We start from the raw sequence: 20000 nt of genomic DNA on the forward strand, positions 1-20000 counted from the left end.
AACAGTGATTATAGAGACTGAGTCTTAACAGTGATTATAGAGAGACTGAGTCTTAACAGAGATTATAGAGAGACTGTGAGTCTTAACAGTGATTATAGAGGGACTGTGAGTCTTAACAGTGATTATAGAGAGACTGAGTCTTAACAGTGATTACAGAGAGACTGAATCTTAACAGTGATTATAGAGACTCAGTCTTAACAGTGATTATAGAGAGACTGAGTCTTAACAGAGATAATAGAGAGACTGAGTCTTAACAGAGATTATAGAGGGACTGTGAGTCTTAACAGTGATTATAGAGAGACTGAGTCTTAACAGAGATTATAGAGGGACTGTGAGTCTTAACAGTGATTATAGAGGGACTGTGAGTCTTAACAGTGATTATAGAGAGACTGAGTCTTAACAGAGATTATAGAGGGACTGTGAGTCTTAACAGTGATTATAGAGAGACTGAGTCTTAACAGTGATTATAGAGAGACTGAGTCTTAACAGTGATTAGAGAGACTGAGTCTTAACAGTGATTATAGAGAGACTGAATCTTAACAGTGATTATAGAGACTGAGTCTTAACAGTGATTATAGCGAGACTGAGTCTTAACAGTGATTAGAGAGACTGAGTCTTAACAGTGATTATAGAGAGACTGAGTCTTAACAGTAATTATAGAGAGACTGTGAGTCTTAACAGGGATTAGAGAGACTGAGTCTTAACAGTGATTATAGAGAGACTGCGTCTTAACCGTGATTATAGAGAGACAGAGTCTTAACAGTGATTAGAGAGACTGAGTCTTAACAGTGATTATAGAGAGACTGAGTCTTAACAGTGACTATAGAGAAAACGAGTCTTAACAGTGACTATAGAGAAAATGATTCTTAACAGTGATTATAGACATACTGAGTCTTAACAGTGATTATAGAGACATACTGAGTCTTAACAGTCAACCTTAACAGGGATTATAGAGTTACTGTGAGTCTTAACAGAGATGATAAAAATACTGAGTTTTAACAGTGATTATAGAGATACTGAGTCTTACAAGTGATTATAGAGAGACTGAGTCTTAACAGGGATTATAGAGTTACTGTGAGTCTTAACAGAGATGACAGAGGGACTGAGTCTTAACAGTGATTATATTTGGATCCCCATTAGCTGTTGCAAAAGCAGCAGCTACTCTTCCTGGGGTCCACACAGAACATGACATAATACAGAACATTAATAGACAAGAACAGCTCAAGGACAGAACTACATACATTTAAAAACGGCACACGCAGCCTACATATCAATGCATACACACAAACTATCTAGGTCAAATAGGGGAGAGGCGTTGTGCTGTGAGGTGTTGCTTTATCTGTTTTTTAAACCAGGTTTCTTGTTCATTTCAGCAATATGAGATGAAAGGTTCCAAGCAATAATGGCTCTATAATACTGTACATTTCTTGTATTTGTTCTGGATTTAGAGACTGTGAAAAGACCCCTGGTGGCATGTCTGGTGGGCTAAGTGTGTATGTCAGAGCTGTGTGTAAGTTGACTATGCCAACAATTTGAAATTTTCAACACAATGTTTGTTCCTTATAAAAAGAAGAAGTGATGCAGTCAGTCTCTCCTCAACTCTTAGCCAAGAGAGACTGGCATGCATAGTATTAATATCAGCCCTCTGATTACAATGAAGAGCAAGAGGTTCGGCTCGATTCTGGGCCAGCTGCTGCTTAAATAGGTCTTTCTTTGCTGTACTCGACCACATGTCTGGACATTAATCAAGATAAGACAAAAGTAGAGCCTGCAGGACTAGCTTTTTTGTTTGTGGAGTCAAAAAAGCAGAGCGTCTCTTTACTATGGACATACCTCTCCCCATCTTTACAACCATTGAATCTACAGTGCCTTTGGAAAGTATTCAGACCCTTTCATTTTTCCCCACATATTCTAAAATGGATTAAATAAATAATAAAAATCCTCAGCAATCTAAACACAATACCCCATAGAGACATCACAATACCCCATAATGACATCACAATACCCCATAATGACATCACAATACCCCATAAAGACATCACAATACCCATAAAGTCATCACAATACCCCATAAAGACATCACAATACCCCATAAAGACATCACAATACCCCATAAAGACATCACAATACCCCATAATGACATCACAATACCCCATAATGACATCACAATACCCCATAATGACATCACAATACCCCATAAAGACATCACAATACCCCATAAAGACATCACAATACCCCATAATGACATCACAATACCCCATAATGACATCACAATACCCCATAATGACATCACAATACCCCATAAAGACATCACAATACCCCATAATGACATCACAATACCCCATAGAGACATCACAATACCCCATAATGACATCACAATACCCCATAAAGACATCACAATACCCCATAATGACATCACAATACCCCATAGAGACATCACAATACCCCATAATGACATCACAATACCCCATAAAGACATCACAATAACCCATAAAGACATCACAATACCCCATAATGACATCACAATACCCCATAATGACATCACAATACCCCATAAAGACATCACAATACCCCATAAAGACATCACAATACCCCATAAAGACATCACAATACCCCATAATGACATCACAATACCCCATAGAGACATCACAATACCCCATAAAGACATCACAATACCCCATAAAGACATCACAATACCCCATAGAGACATCACAATACCCCATAAAGACATCACAATACCCCATAGAGACATCACAATACCCCATAGAGACATCACAATACCCCATAGAGACATCACAATACCCCATAGAGACATCACAATACCCCATAAAGACATCACAATACCCCATAAAGACATCACAATACCCCATAACGACATCACAATACCCCATAAAGACATCACAATACCCCATAGAGACATCACAATACCCCATAAAGACATCACAATACCCCATAGAGACATCACAATACCCCATAAAGACATCACAATACCCCATAAAGACATCACAATACCCAATAATGACATCACAATACCCATTAATGACATCACAATACCCCATAAAGACATCACAATACCCCATAAAGACATCACAATACCCCATAATGACATCACAATACCCCATAATGACATCACAATACCCCATAAAGACATCACAATACCCCATAAAGACATCACAATACCCCATAAAGACATCACAATACCCCATAAAGACATCACAATACCCCATAAAGACATCACAATACCCCATAAAGACATCACAATACCCCATAATGACATCACAATACCCCATAAAGACATCACAATACCCCATAAAGACATCACAATACCCCATAAAGACATCACAATACCCCATAAGAGACATCACAATACCCCATAGAGACATCACAATACCCCATAATGACATCACAATACCCCATAATGACATCACAATACCCCATAGAGACATCACAATACCCCATAAAGACATCACAATACCCCATAAAGACATCACAATACCCCATAAAGACATCACAATACCCCATAAAGACATCACAATACCCCCATAAAGACATCACAATACCCCATAGAGACATCACAATACCCCATAAAGACATCACAATACCCCATAAAGACATCACAATACCCCATAAAGACATCACAATACCCCATAAAGACATCACAATACCCCATAAAGACATCACAATACCCCATAGAGACATCACAATACCCCATAAAGACATCACAATACCCCATAGAGACATCACAATACCCCATAAAGACATCACAATACCCCATAAAGACATCACAATACCCCATAGAGACATCACAATACCCCATAAAGACATCACAATACCCCATAGAGACATCACAATACCCCATAAAGACATCACAATACCCCATAAAGACATCACAATACCCCATAAAGACATCACAATACCCCATAGAGACATCACAATACCCCATAAAGACATCACAATACCCCATAAAGACATCACAATACCCCATAATGACATCACAATACCCCATAAAGACATCACAATACCCCATAAAGACATCACAATACCCCATAAAGACATCACAATACCCCATAATGACATCACAATACCCCATAAAGACATCACAATACACCATAAAGACATCACAATACCCCATAATGACATCACAATACCCCATAAAGACATCACAATAACCCATAAAGACATCACAATACCCCATAAAGACATCACAATACCCCATAAAGACATCACAATACCCCATAATGACATCACAATACCCCATAATGACATCACAATACCCCATAAAGACATCACAATACCCCATAAAGACAAAATGAAAACAGGTTTTTAGAAATTTTAGAAAATGTATTTAAAATAAAAAAACAGAAATACCTTACTTACATAAGTATTCAGACCCTTCTATTCTTCTAATCTATATGTTAACACAGTAGAGAGGAAGAAGAGGAGCGCTAGAGACAAAGCGGAAATGAGGGAAGGGAAGACGGAGCAAAAGAGAAGAAAGAAGAGCTGGAACAGATTAGAAAAGATGACCAACACAACATGTTGATTCCATAAACAGGTCTTTACAACACAATATGGACATGTTGATTCTATAAACAAGATGTGTATATGTCTGAATTTCACATTAGTATTGGAGTGCCTCAAGGCTCCGTTCTAGTCCCGTCTCTATTTACTAATGCAGTCTTACATGACTCACTACAGGGACATCGTGTTGGACATGTGATTCTTATCCTCCGACTAGGGTGATAACCAAGATATTTTATTTCCATTACTCATTCTTTAATGTGAAACGCAAGAGTGATTATTTATCGAAGCTCTGCGTCTCTGGATTGAGGAACAGAGAAAGAGAGGGAGAGAGCGCAAGAGAGAGAGAGATAGAGATAAAGAGTGAGCGATAAAGGAAGAGAGAGAAATAAAGACAAAGAAAGCGATAGAGAAACAGAGAGCGCTTTTCCCCAGCGCTCCTAGGCCACGTCCAGCCCTAATCTCCAAACACATACTCCACACTAATCAGTTTGGCTCTGTGAGGCGCGCAAACACCCCCAGGCGTAATTGTATGCTGAGCTGGCCAAGAGAATATCTCCTCCCTCACTGTACAGTTAATAACGCAAGGGGGGCACATGTGCCTTCAATCCAATTCCTCTAGTCCAGGCCCCCGTTTCGGTGTACGCTGAACCGTGGCCAGCCGGGCCACATAATTGGGCGTGCTGATTGCAAGCATCATTGGGTTAGATGTTAATCACTTGAAACAGAGAGTTTGTTTGGGGTGAGGTTGAAGGGTATTGGTTTATTCCGTGTTCACATTTATTGGTTCAATGTGTTTTTATCGTGCATGTTTTCAGACACCTGACCAAATATGCGTCAATGTCCCGTCTCGAGCGATAATTACGGATGTTGTGGTTTTTCTTCTTCGCTGGTTCGGTTTGTATATTTGTGCAGTCCATTGCGGCTGCTAGCAGGTACCTTGGCGCTACCCTAGTGTGCTGTTAAGCAATAAACAAAGCTAATTACCATGTGGAAGGAGTAATCAAATCAGAACAAAAAATACACTGTTTCCTTTTAATTCCCTTATTTCTGAACAACCTCCTGTAGGGACCCACCATTTACACGTAATAGGGTTGGGAAAGCAAATTTGACTGGTTGCTGTTTCCATCAGCATTCTGCACAGGACGAAATAGCAGACCGTTCGCTTTTTAACAGGGCCTCTCTAACCGGGCTTTTCACAGATTGAGGTGCTGTATGAAAAAGGCCGGGTCCAAACTCAGTTACAAAGGGCCCTTTCGGTAAGCTAGAGGCTAGGGCAGTTCGCTGGCAGGAGCGGTGAAAAGGGAAACGAGGAAGGAGAAGGGCTCTTAAAATAGCTGCACAAGGATAAACAATGGTTGTGTGTGTGTGTGTCTGTCTGTGTGTGTGTGTGTGTTTCTTTGAATTTAAACCCCCCCCATGGCCTCTTCCATACTGCGATTGAAACAGAATAGCTCAAAGACGACGGTATCGGAATGACATATGGGGCAGAGTGGAAAAAGAAGTCAGCAGGATGCTTTACTTTCAGGTCTCCAGGAGAGAAACAGAGGTGAGATCTGAGAGAGACTGTTTCACAGATACTAACCAAACATCCTGACATCAGAAACACCTGCTCAAAATAACCCTCTGGCCCCTAATGCAATATCATAAAGACACTTGTCCGCTCGGGCAAAAATAGAGCATTTATTTTCATACAGGACCAAAGGAGTCGCTCCCCAAGAAAAACAACCAGTGGCCTACTGTACCTTTGGACGAGCATACCACGAGATGAATCGTTCTTTTATTCTCTCAAAAATATACAGCATCTTCCTTCAGGATTTACAGTAAATTTACTCCATCCTGTTTTCACCCCCCAAGAGTACCCTGGACTAGATGATCCCTCTCCACTGTACCAGTCTGTTCCTGCTTCTTTAGCCAACTTGTCATTGTCTTGTCAACAATGAGGGATCCTCCAATGCACCTATTAGTATGTCACTCCGTCTACTACAGTGTCGTGGTAACATCGGGACCATTGTCTGATAGAAAACCATCATAATCTGTGTGTCGGGTTATTGTTCTACCCTGATCCACTCAGACTACAATAGTGTACTGCTGTAACATCATAATCTGTGTGTCGGGTTATTGTGTTACCCTGATCCACTCAGACTACAATAGTGTACTGTTGTAACATCATAATCTGTGTGTCGGGTTATTGTGCTACCCTGATCCACTCAGACTACAATAGTGTACTGCTGTAACATCATAATCTGTGTGTCGGGTTATTGTGTTACCCTGATCCACTCAGACTACAATAGTGTACTGCTGTAACATCATAATCTGTGTGTCAGGTTATTGTTCTACCCTGATCCACTCAGACTACAATAGTGTACTGCTGTAACATCATCATCTGTGTGTCGGGTTATTGTGCTACCCTGATCCACTCAGACTACAATAGTGTACTGCTGTAACATCATAATCTGTGTGTCAGGTTATTGTGCTACCCTGATCCACTCAGACTACAATAGTGTACTGCTGTAACATCATAATCTGTGTGTGGGGTTATTGTTCTACCCTGATCCACTCAGACTACTATAGTGTACTGCTGTAACATCATAATCTGTGTGTCGGGTTATTGTTCTACCCTGATCCACTCAGACTACAATAGTGTACTGCTGTAACATCATAATCTGTGTGTCGGGTTATTGTTCTACCCTGATCCACTCAGACTACAATAGTGTACTGCTGTAACATCATAATCTGTGTGTCGGGTTATTGTGTTACCCTGATCCACTCAGACTACAATAGTGTACTGCTGTAACATCATAATCTGTGTGTCGGGTTATTGTGCTACCCTGATCCACTCAGACTACAATAGTGTACTGCTGTAACATCATAATCTGTGTGTCGGGTTATTGTTCTACCCTGATCCACTCAGACTACAATAGTGTACTGCTGTAACATCATAATCTGTGTGTCGGGTTATTGTTCTACCCTGATCCACTCAGACTACAATAGTGTACTGCTGTAACATCATAATCTGTGTGTCGGGTTATTGTTCTACCCTGATCCACTCAGACTACAATAGTGTACTGCTGTAACATCATAATCTGTGTGTCGGGTTATTGTGTTACCTTGAGCCACTCCTCAGCCTGCTCTTTGCTCTGCACGGCCAGGACCAGGGCGTCTGCCCCCTGGTGGACTATCTTCAGCTCGTGTTTCTTCTTCTTGCCGTCCTTGGGGACATGTGTGATGCTACAGCCTGATAACAGCAGCTCCATCTGGGGGGTCTGGTCTTTGGATGACTTGTAGCACTAGAGGAAGAGAGAGGAAGAGAGAGGGAGGAGAGAGGGAGGAGACAGGAAGAGACAGGAAGAGAGGAGAGAGAGTGAGGATGGAGGAAGAGAGAGGGAGGAGAGAGGAAGGAGAGCAGAAGAGAGTGGAAGAGAGAGGAGAGAGGAAGAGAGAGGAGAGAGGGAGGAGACAGGAAGAGACAGGAAGAGAGGAGAGAGAGTGAGGATGGAGGAAGAGAGAGGGAGGAGAGAGGAAGGAGAGAGGAAGGAGAGCGTAAGAGAGAGGAAGAGAGAGGAGAGAGGAAGAGGGAGGGAGGAGAGAGGGAGAGGATGGAGGAAGAGAGAGGGAGGAGAGAGGAAGGAGAGCGGAAGGAGAGCGGAAGAGAGAGGAAGAGAGAGGAGAGAGGAAGAGGGAGGGAAGAGAGAGGAGGAGAGAGGAGAAAGGAGAGGGGAGGAGTGAGGGAGGAGAGAGGAAGAGGAAGGAGAGAGGAAGAGAGGAAGAGAGAGGGAGAGATGGAGGAGAGAGAGAGAGGGAGGATAGAGGGAGCGAAAGGAGAAGAGAGGAAGAGGGAGGATGGATGGAGGAGAGAGGACGGAGAGAGGAAGGAGGGAGGAGAAAGGGAAGAGAGAGGAGAGAGGAAGAAGAGAGGAGAGAGGGAGGAGAAAGGAAGCGAGAGCTAATTTTCAGGATTTGACAGGTAAAGGACAACTGACACTCTACGAGCACATGTCTGCGAGCACAAGCAATCATCCACAACACACCAGCATGGTCTGTGAGGGAGTATGACGTTGCAGGGGTAGACGAAACAGAGTGTGAGAGAGAGAGTGTGTGTGTGTTCTTGTATGTGATGCTGATAGTGCGTGTCTGTATCTGTTCATGTGTCCGTACCAGCAGCTTGTTGTCCTTGATGACACAGAGCAGCTTGGTCCACTGGCCGAAGCGTTTCTTGCGCAGCAGGAAGGCACAGATGCGTGCGTCCTTGACCAGGTCCATGGAGGCCTCCTCGCTAGGCCACTGGTGACGCATCTTCTTCCCTCTGTTCCCCTTCCCATCCTCCTCCTCCTCGTCATACGACTCATACGAACTGCTCATCTGGTCAGAATCATAGTCTGAGTGATAGACGAGAGAGGGACCAGGTAGAATGTGTTAGATATTGAGGGGTTATATGTATCCTGACTAAATGTGTGTTTAGGGGGAAGGGGTGTTCAACATGTGTGGTTTCATTGTGTGTGTGTGTGTGTGTGTGTGTGTGTGTGTGTGTGTGTGTGTGTGTGTGTGTGTGTGTGTGTGTGTGTGTGTGTGTGTGTGTGTCTATATTTTGTAAGCTCACTGGAGGTGATGTATTCTGGAGCTTTTCCAGGACTGAGGGGGACGGCCTCTTCATAGTATCCCTCTGGAAGAGAGCAGCTGGGGAGAGGAGGAGGCCCGTTGTCTGGAGGCTGGATCAAACACAGGGAGAGAGAGAGGTACTGGGTTAACTTGTACATTAGTGTGCTCACATCTACCTCTAACCTCACACACACACACAGAGACAGAGAGAGGAGAGAGAGAGAGAGAGAGGGGGAGAGAGAGAGAGAGGGGGAGAGAGAGAGAGAGACGGAGAGAGAGAGAGAGAGAGAGAGAGAGAGAGACAGAGAGAGAGAGCGAGAGAGAGACAGAGAGAGAGAGAGAGAGAGAGAGAGAGAGAGAGAGAGAGAGAGAGAGAGAGAGAGAGAGAGAGAGAGAGAGAGAGAGAGAGAGAGAGAGAGAGACAGAGAGAGAGAGAGAGAGAGAGAGAGAGAGAGAGAGAGAGAGAGAGACAGAGAGAGAGAGAGAGAGAGAGAGACAGAGAGAGAGAGAGAGAGAGAGAGAGAGAGAGAGGGGGAGAGAGAGAGAGACAGAGAGAGAGAGAGAGAGAGAGAGAGACAGACAGAGAGAGAGAGAGGGGGAGAGAGAGAGAGAGAGAGACAGAGAGAGAGAGAGAGAGACAGAGAGAGAGAGAGAGGGGGGAGAGAGAGAGACAGAGAGAGAGAGAGAGAGAGAGAGCGAGAGAGAGAGAGAGGGGGAGAGAGAGAGAGAGAGGTACTGGGTTAACTTGTACATTAGTGTGCTCACGTCTACCTCTAACCTCACACACACACACAGAGAGAGACAGAGAGAGAGAGAGAGAGAGAGAGAGAGAGATAGAGAGAGACAGAGAGAGAGACAGAGAGAGAGAGAGAGAGAGAGAGAGAGAGAGAGAGAGGAGACGTTAGCTCGTACAGTAAGTAGTGTGATAAACAGAGAGGCATTTGTTACGTTTCACTGTGGTCTATGGGAGAGTGCCACAGTGAGGGCAATACGTCTGTTACGGCAGCGCAAAACCACAGGAAGTAGCTACTTCTGATGGGAGGTCCGTAAGTGCGTAAGTGTGACCCCGGTAAACATGGTGGCCGTCTTATCTCTATGTTATCAGTGAGACAGTGAGAGGAAGTCATTCATTGAGTTATCCGCTGAGTTAACTCGTGATTGGCTTTGAAGTGTTACACTGCCACAGAGGCAATCAACATGTAAAACGTTTCACTAAGAAGTGATGCTTTTCCACTTAGGAGATGAGCGAGAGAGTGAGAGAGAGACAGAGGGAGAAGTAAAAGAGAAGGAGTGGGATGGAAAATAACACTTACTTGTGGTTGTTTACTCTACTCCACTTAGCTAGCTAGGGCGTGAGGATAAACCACCTCACTGACGTTATGCATCTTGGCTGGCGCTACTACGCACCGAGGTCTTTGCGTTCAGCTCTTAAAATAACATAATTGCGGCAATAAAATGTTTATCTCATAATCTCTCCAAGCGCATGGAAATAAATATCTTCTCCGTTAACATTCAATGCAGTGATTTGAGCGTTCCCAGAGCTGGTTTTCACCCAGAAAGAGAGAGAATACAGAGAGAGTTCTCTGCTGGAGAGCGATAACTTGGGATGGAGAATAGCTTCTTATGGGCCTTTGGGGTGTTAACACTCTCTGAGGTTCTCTTTGGGGTGTTAACACTCTCTGAGGTTCTCTTTGGGGTGTTAACACTCTCTGAGGTTCTCTTCGGGGTGTTAACACTCTCTGAGGTTCTCTTTGGGGTGTTGTTAACAGTCTCTGAGGTTCTCTTTGGGGTGTTAACACTCTCTGAGGTTCTCTTTGGGGTGTTAACACTCTCTGAGGTTCTCTTTGGGGTGTTAACACTCTCTGAGGTTCTCTTTGGGGTGTTGTCAACACTCTCTGAGGTTCTCTTTGGGGTGTTAACACTCTCTGAGGTTCTCTTTGGGGTGTTAACACTCTCTGAGGTTCTCTTTTGGGTGTTGTTAACACACTGAGGTTCTATTTGGGGTGTTGTTAACACACTGAGGTTCTATTTGGGGTGTTAACACACTCAGGTTCTCTTTGGGGTGTTGTTAACACTCTCTGAGGTTCTCTTTGGGGTGTTAACACACTCAGGTTCTCTTTGGGGTGTTAACACTCTCTCAGGTTCTCTTTGGGGTGTTGTTAACACTCTCTCAGGTTCTCTTTGGGGTGTTGTTAACACACTCAGGTTCTCGATGGGGTGTTGTTAACACTCACTGAGGTTCTATTTGGGGTGTTAACACACTCAGGTTCTCTTTGGGGTATTAACCCTCTCTGAGGTTCTCTTTGGGGTGTTGTTAACACTCTCTGAGGTTCTCTTTGGGGTGTTGTTAACACACTCAGGTTCTCTTTGGGGTGTTGTTAACACTCTCTGAGGTTTTCTTTGGGGTGTTGTTAACACACTGAGGTTCTCTTTGGGGTGTTGTTAACACTCTCTGAGGTTCTCTTTGGGGTGTTGTTAACACACTGAGGTTCTATTTGGGGTGTTGTTAACACTCTCTGAGGTTCTATTTGGGGTGTTGTTAATACTCACTGAGGTTCTCTTTGGGGTGTTGTTAACACTCTCTGAGGTTCTCTTTGGGGTGTTGTTAACACACTGAGGTTCTATTTGGGGTGTTGTTAACCCTCTCTGAGGTTCTATTTGGGGTGTTGTTAACACTCTCTGAGGTTCTATTTGGGGTGTTGTTAACACTCACTGAGGTTCTCTTTGGGGTGTTAACACACTCAGGTTCTCTTTGGGGTGTTGTTAACACTCTCTGAGGTTCTCTTTGGGGTGTTGTTAACACACTCAGGTTCTCTTTGGGGTGTTGTTAACACACTCAGGTTCTCTTTGGGGTGTTGTTAACACACTCAGGTTCTCTTTCGGTGTTGTTAATACTCACTGAGGTTCTCTTTGGGGTGTTGTTAACACTCTCTGAGGTTCTCTTTGGGGTGTTGTTAACACACTGAGGTTCTATTTGGGGTGTTGTTAACACTCTCTGAGGTTCTATTTGGGGTGTTGTTAACACTCTCTGAGGTTCTATTTGGGGTGTTGTTAACACTCACTGAGGTTCTATTTGGGGTGTTGTTAACACACTCAGGTTCTCTTTGGGGTGTTAACACTCTCTGAGGTTCTCTTTGGGGTGTTGTTAACACACTCAGGTTCTCTTTGGGGTGTTAACACTCTCTGAGGTTCTCTTTGGGGTGTTAACACTCTCTGAGGTTCTCTTAGGGGTGTTGTTAATACTCTCTATATCTAAGACCATGAGTGCTACCTGATCAGGTGACCAGGGTTTCCCTAGCCAGGTTACGTGCTCAGGTAAAAACTCAGGCCCCATTATCCGCATCATGTCGCCTGGAAGCCCGTCCTATAAAAGGTCCACTTGACAACCTGCTGTAACGATGACAATGACCTCTCGCGCCAACAACAAGCAGTTACGTCTATTACCTCCGATAAAGCCTTCCACCCCCCCGTTTCTTCTCATGGAAAAGTCCGCTCTAATTGTATTTTGCAGCTGCCATTTTTAGGGGAAAATCTACCACAGTTGTGAAACGCCAGTGCTATGGGCCGTTGCTCGCGGCCACAAAGGCGGTAAATGACGGTAAAATATGTGTCTATTCATAAAAGGGAGAAGCGATAAAACAATTTCTGTGTGTTGTTTTACAGTGCAGAGCTATGTCAGAAATGATGTGTCACTGTGTCATGATCAAAGCATTCATACTGAAGGATGCACAGTGGATTTGGGATGTGGGGCAATACTCACAAAAGGTCAAGGTTAACCTTGACACACATCCTGCAGGACTGGACCAGATTACTACTAGCAGTAACACCGTATGCATCCATCTAGATTGGGGAAAAGCTCAATGCAAAGTCAATACGATGACTCTAAACTACACTTACTGGCCAAAAGGGAAATGGTAGCTGAACAAACTAAAATGCTGAGTTCTGATATACACACTAACATACTGCTATAACTGAATGATGCTATGTATTGGGCCTGCATTCTAGTAGCCACAGTCCATTTAGCTCGATGACCAGGGTGAAAGAGGACCATTAACAGTCTGCAGCCCCAACTCTCAGCCACTCTGACAAGGCCCAGCCAAACTGCAAACTGACAAACACTAACCATTAATGATAAACACAGATTAATCACCAAAATGCTTCCTCAGTCTATCTACATAACTTCCCATTAGCCCATGTCTTTAACCTCTAAAAGGGGGGGGTGTTCTACTAATCTAACATATATAACAAAATGATTTGATAAAATAATGAATTTACTACTATAGCCCATAGAAACGTACTGAATAACACATTCATAAAACAGACAGTCCAAAAACAAGTCGAGAAGGAATAAGGATTTTAAGTGTATGTCCTATACCTAGGAGATATATTGTTTTTAACCCCTTATTTTTGTTGGCACAAAACTACCTACATACACTATATATACAAAAGTATGTGGACATGCCTTCAAATTAGTGGATTCGGCTATTTCAGCCACACCTGTTGTTGACAGGCGTATACAATCGAGCACACAGCCATGCAATCTCCATAGACAAACATTGGCAGTAGAATGACCTTACTGAAGAGCTCAGTGACTGTCAACGTGGCACCGTCATAGGATGCGTCCTTTCCAACAAGTCAGTTGGTCAAATGTCTGCCCTGCTAGAGCTGCCCCCGGTCAACTGTAAGTGCTGTTCTTGTGAAGTGGAAACGTAACAACCGTCTGTCCTCGGTTGCCACACTCACGACCGAGTTCCAAACTGCCTCTGGAAGCAGCATCAGCCCAAGAACTGTTCGTCGGGAGCTTCATGAAATGGGTTTCCATGGCCGAGCAGCCACACACAAGTCTAAGATCACCATACGCAATGCCAAGCGTCGGCTGGAGTGGTGTAGAGCTCACCGCCATTGGACTCGGGAGCAGTGGAAACATGTTCTCTGGAGCGATGAATCACGCTTCACCATCTGGCAGTCCCAATGTATGAATATGGGTTTGGCGGATGCCAGGAGAACTCTACCTGCCAGAATGTATAGTGCCCACTGTAAAGTTTGGTGGAGGAGGAATAATGGTCTGGGGCTTTTTTTCATTGTTCGAGTGAAGGGAAATCCTAATGCTACAGCATACAATGACATTCTAGATGATTCTGTGCTTCCAACTTTGTGGTAACAGTTTGCAGAAGGCCCTTTACTGTTTCAGCATGACAATGCCCCTGCGCACAAAGCGAGGTCCATACAGAAATGGTTTGTCGAGATTGGTGTGGAAGAACTTGACTGGACTTCATAGAACCTTGACCTCAGCCCCATCGAACACCTTTGGGATGAATTGGAACGCCGACTGCGAGCCAGGCACAACATCAGTGCCCGAAGCAAATGGAAGCAAGTCCCCGCAGCAATGTTCCAACATCTAGTGGAAAGCCTTCCCAGAAGAGTGGAGGCTGATATAGTAGCAACGGGGGGACAAACTCCATATTAATCACCATGATTTTGGAATGAGATGTTCAACAAGCAGGTGTCCACATACTTTTGGTCATGTAGTGTACTTGCATTCATTTTTTAAATGGGTACCGGGTTACCGTCACACGAGTCCTGTGACACTAGTGGTGGTCATATTAGTTTGTAGCCCAAACGGTTTGGACGCTACAGACAGAAGTTGGCACATCGGCTGGTATTGACTTCAGACGAGTCCCGTGGGGCTTTTTGGGGGTCGTAGAGCAAATCCTATTCGTGAGAGTCTCATCTTTCCATAGAGTGGTCATATTAGTTTGTAAGCCAAACCGTTTGGACGAAGGCCGATTTACACCACTGTAGCTCGGCCATCTTCCACGGAAGCCTGACATAGGAAGCCTGACTTAGGAAGCCTGTCATCGGCGGATGTGGTGGATTGAGACGCAGCCCATTCAAAAAAACGATTGTGACGGGTGCGTCAATAGACTCTTCAAACCCTTCCTGCTTTTTTCAATACTCTCTCCATCTACACTCATTTATCTTCCCCCCCTCTCTCTCCATATACTCATTCTCCCTCTATCCATCTACCCTCCCCTTCTCCCTCTCCCCCATCTACCCTCCCCCATCTACCATCCCCTTCTCCCTCTCCCCCATCTACCCTCCCCCATCTACCCTCCTTCTCCCTCTCCCCCATCTACCCTCCCCTTCTCCCTCTCCCCATCTACCCTCCCCTTCTCCATCTACCATCCCCTTCTCCCTCTCCCCCATCTACCCTCCCCCATCTACCCTCCTTCTCCCTCTCCCCTATCTACCCTCCCCTTCTCCCTCTCCCCATCTACCCTCCCCTTCTCCATCTACCCTCCCATCTACCCTCTCTCCCACCCCATCTATCCTCCCTCTCTCCCCATCACCCCCCTCTCCCCAATCTACCATCCCCTTCTCCCTCCCCATCTACCCTCCCTCTCTCCCATCTACCCTCCGTCTCCCTCCCCCCATCTACCCTCCGTCTCTCTCCCCCCATCTACCCTCCGTCTCTCTTCCCCCATCTACCCTCCGTCTCTCTCCCCCCTCTCTCCTACCCCATCTATCCTCCCTCTCTCCCCCATCACCCCCCGTCTCCCCCATCTACCCTCCCCCTCTCCCCATCTACCCTCCCCCCTCCCCATCTACCCTCCCATCTACCCTCCCTCTCTCCCCCATCTACCCTCCCTCTCTCTCCTCACCCCCCCTCTCTCCTCACCCCCCTCACCCCCCCATATTCCCTCCCTTTCTCTCTCATCTATAACTAACTCAAAGACGTGGCTCGACCCCAGAACCTTATCACATTTCCTCTGGGAATCACTGCTTTGTGGTGAACTCATTTTCTGGCAAGACCACAGGCCCACTAAACTCCACAACCGCTCCCCCACCCCTCCTAACCCGCACGAAAACTCCCCACTGCACCAAGGGAGGACAAGAGAATAAAAGAAAGCTGAGCGAGTGGAACACTTCTAGACTTCAAGGCAGAGAAATGAAGAAAAGCGAGAAGGAAAGAGTCCGATCTTGACAGTTGAACAATAAGCTCTGTAGGTAAAACACGCCACTTCACATCTCGACCTCCAAACACAAAAGCCGGAGGTTAGGTTTGCGTTGGTGTTGTGGGACTGTCGATGTTGGAAGGCCCTAACCTCTCAGCATTATCAGAATGCACTCATTTCATCCTTAAAAAGTTAGCAACAACAGCAACATTAATAATTGTCAAGATATGATTGTTTTAGATCTGTGTTTTGAAACTCAGTGCGAGTTACTTGAGATGGAGACGTGAGTCGTGACCCCGTCACTCTGTTATGAAATTATGTACGAGATTAGAGGTACTCAAGGTCTGGTCAAGTACTTTGGACACACACACACCTACTTTTCAATTGTTTTCACTACCTCAACAACCAACAGCCTGATCGTATCACACCAATAATCTGTCTTGACGAATCACACGAGCCGACTAACAGAGTGCATTGTGGTCCAAATGCATTCCAGCCTCCGATTGACCATAAACAAACAGCATCCATAAACCCCAAAGCGGTGTCGGTCCAGATGGATGTGTATGCTCTAACTAACACTGATCATTTCCGTCTGTTCAACTTCCACAGATCTCAAAGCCATCCACGTCCTCTCATCCTATTGTTGTCTCCCACTCATCGACCACGCAGATGTATAGAAATATTTCAAAAACTTGAGCTGCGCTTGACTGAGTGTGCCTGGAGGAATGAAACCAATGGGATAGGCCCATCCGGTACTCCATTTAGGATCAAGAAATAAATACTGCTACAGATCTTTGCATTTGCTGCAAAATACAGATACCCTTAAACCCACCAATTCTATTGTAAATGCCCATCCATGTATCATTTAGATCAACAGATCACTGCAGTTGGTGCCTTTGAACCCACCAATTCCATCCCTTCCAGGGAGAAGACAGTGTGTAATTAGGGAGCTGCAGTGAGGGAGGTAACATGCCTGACCTTGGTTTGGAAACTTGACTCGATCTAGACTGGGCTGACCTCCACATTCCAGAGACCAGTCAGTCGTCCACTCTGTCTGTCTAGACTGGGCTGAGCTCAACATTCCAGCGCCCAGTCAGTCGTCCACTCTGTCTGTCTAGACTGGGCTGAGCTCAACATTCCAGAGACCAGTCAGTCGTCCACTCTGTCTGTCTAGACTGGGCTGAGCTCCACATTCCAGAGACCAGTCAGTCGTCCACTCTGTCTGTCTAGACTGGGCTGAGCTCCACATTCCAGAGACCAGTCAGTCGTCCACTCTGTCTGTCTAGACTGGGCTGAGCTCCACATTCCAGAGACCAGTCAGTCGTCCACTCTGTCTGTCTAGACTGGGCTGAGCTCCACATTCCAGAGCCCAGTCAGTCGTCCACTCTGTCTGTCTAGACTGGGCTGAGCTCCACATTCCAGAGACCAGTCAGTCGTCCACTCTGTCTGTCTAGACTGGGCTGAGCTCCACATTCCAGAGACCAGTCAGTCGTCCACTCTGTCTGTCTAGACTGGGCTGAGCTCCACATTCCAGAGACCAGTCAGTCGTCCACTCTGTCTGTCTAGACTGGGCTGAGCTCCACATTCCAGAGACCAGTCAGTCGTCCACTCTGTCTGTCTAGACTGGGCTGAGCTCCACATTCCAGAGACCAGTCAGTCGTCCACTCTGTCTGTCTAGACTGGGCTGAGCTCAACATTCCAGAGACCAGTCAGTCGTCCACTCTGTCTGTCTAGACTGGGCTGAGCTCAACATTCCAGAGACCAGTCAGTCGTCCACTCTGTCTGTCTAGACTGGGCTGAGCTCCACATTCCAGAGACCAGTCAGTCGTCCACTCTGTCTGTCTAGACTGGGCTGAGCTCCACATTCCAGAGACCAGTCAGTCGTCCACTCTGTCTGTCTAGACTGGGCTGAGCTCCACATTCCAGAGACCAGTCAGTCGTCCACTCTGTCTGTCTAGACTGGGCTGAGCTCCACATTCCAGAGACCAGTCAGTCGTCCACTCTGTCTGTCTAGACTGGGCTGAGCTCAACATTCCAGCGCCCAGTCAGTCGTCCACTCTGTCTGTCTAGACTGGGCTGAGCTCAACATTCCAGAGACCAGTCAGTCGTCCACTCTGTCTGTCTAGACTGGGCTGAGCTCCACATACCAGAGTCCAGTGAGTCGTGTAGTTCTCTGTCTGTCTGTGTAGGAGGAGTAGTCAGTGTTGTGTCAATGTGTTTGCCATTGTGGCAGTTTGGATGCACTGAGGGGACAGATGCAGGCAGACTACCAGTTTGTCTAGAATAGAATAAAATATTATTGTCCATCCAGGATGGAATTTTTCTTTTGGCATCACCTTCCATTAAAATGATCCCACACACATACCTTGTCACCTCATACATTTAAACCAGTCAGTCCATCATACTGCATACACAAAAAATATAGAGGACATTGATACATTCACTCACAACTGACCGCTGTCCCAATTGCACTGGATAGATAAGTATATATCCCGATACATTTTACGTTGCATTAAGTAGTCCAACAGCACAAGGAACTAATGAATGTTTGAAAACGTTCTCAGCCATGGGCATTCTGAAGCACCGGCCAGAGGGAAGCCTCACGAACTGAGGGTGTAGAGGGCGGGAGGGGTCGCTAGCAGAGAAAGACTACATTTCCCAAGATGCTTTGGGTTTTTCTTTAGGTTGAGGGCCTGTAGCTATTGTCTCTACATACATCAAGCAAGTGTAGTATTCTGGAGGAGGGTTGATGCCAGAAGAGCCATGCACATAGACACATGGTTCCGATCATTGAGATGTTGATGTCACTGTACACCTTCCAACACACTGAACTTACTAAAACAGTGTCCACACAGACAGCATTCATCTGCTCCTCTTAAATCCATGCAGGACACACACACACACACACACACACACACACACACACACACACACACACACACACACACACACACACACACACACACACACAGGCACAGGCGCACACACACACAGGCGCACACACACACACACACACACACACACACACACACACACACACACACACACACACACAGGTGCGCACACACACACAAGTTCCATTGCAGAGGTCAAGGTAAGTTCAAATTGGTCCCAGACGTCCCCAGAGATGAAAGGAACAACACAGTACCAGAGGGGTGCAGCACAGTAGACACCCATCAGCCTCTCTGCTGGTCTGGGTTGTCCTGATTTGGCATCAGTGGGCCTGGTTCAGCCTGGATCAGCCTAGTTTTACATGGGTGCACAGTCATACCTTCATATATTTTTCTTTTTAAAGAGGCACGAGTCTAGAATTCTCTGTTGTCTTAAGTCTGTGTTCGTTGTATTTAGGTTGTAGTAGTGATGTGGCTGGCCAAAATACGTTGTTGTGTTGTTCACCGAGGAAAATACAAGGCGTTTCCTTCCATCTCCATGACCTCACTGCAATTCCAATATCAAGTTTCAATGTCACATGCACAAGTACAGTGAAACGCCTTTCTTGCAAACTCAAAAGCCAACAATTCAGTAATCAACAACAAAGTAGTACTAGAAGAAAGACACACCAGAAATAAGAATAGGAAATACATACACAATAAAGTAAGTAAGCAAGCATACTAAACTCAGCAAAAAAAGAAACGTCCCTTTTTCAGGACCCTGCCTTTCAAAGATAATTCGTAAAAATCCAAATAACTTCACAGATCTTCATTGTAAAGGGTTTAAACACTGTTTTCCATGCTTGTTCAATGAACAATAAACAATTAATGAACATGCACCTGTGGAACGGTCGTTAAGACACTAACAGCTTACAGACGGTAGGCAATTAAGGTCACAGTTATGAAAACTTAGGACCCTAAAGAAGCCTTTCTACTGACTCTGAAAAACACCAAAAGAAAGATGCCCAGGGTCCCTGCCCATCTGCCTGAACGT

At 45.3% G+C, this 20000-nt stretch overlaps 1 protein-coding gene across 4 annotated transcripts in view; it reads right to left on the reverse strand.

The window, feature by feature from the left end:
• Positions 1 to 20000, reverse strand: part of afap1 (actin filament associated protein 1) — a 144523-nt gene that overhangs the window by 29771 nt on the left and 94752 nt on the right. For all 4 annotated transcript variants that reach the window (XM_014206540.2, XM_014206537.2, XM_014206538.2 and 1 more), the window contains exons 4-6: positions 9122 to 9230; positions 8680 to 8900; positions 7632 to 7811 (exon numbers count right to left, since the gene is read on the reverse strand). In XM_014206540.2, coding sequence (XP_014062015.1) covers positions 7632 to 7811; positions 8680 to 8900; positions 9122 to 9230 — 510 coding nt within the window. The remainder of the gene's footprint in view (positions 1 to 7631; positions 7812 to 8679; positions 8901 to 9121; positions 9231 to 20000) is intronic.

This window comes from Salmo salar, chromosome ssa07 (assembly GCF_905237065.1).
Source record: "Salmo salar chromosome ssa07, Ssal_v3.1, whole genome shotgun sequence".
Classification (NCBI taxonomy): domain Eukaryota; kingdom Metazoa; phylum Chordata; class Actinopteri; order Salmoniformes; family Salmonidae; genus Salmo; species Salmo salar.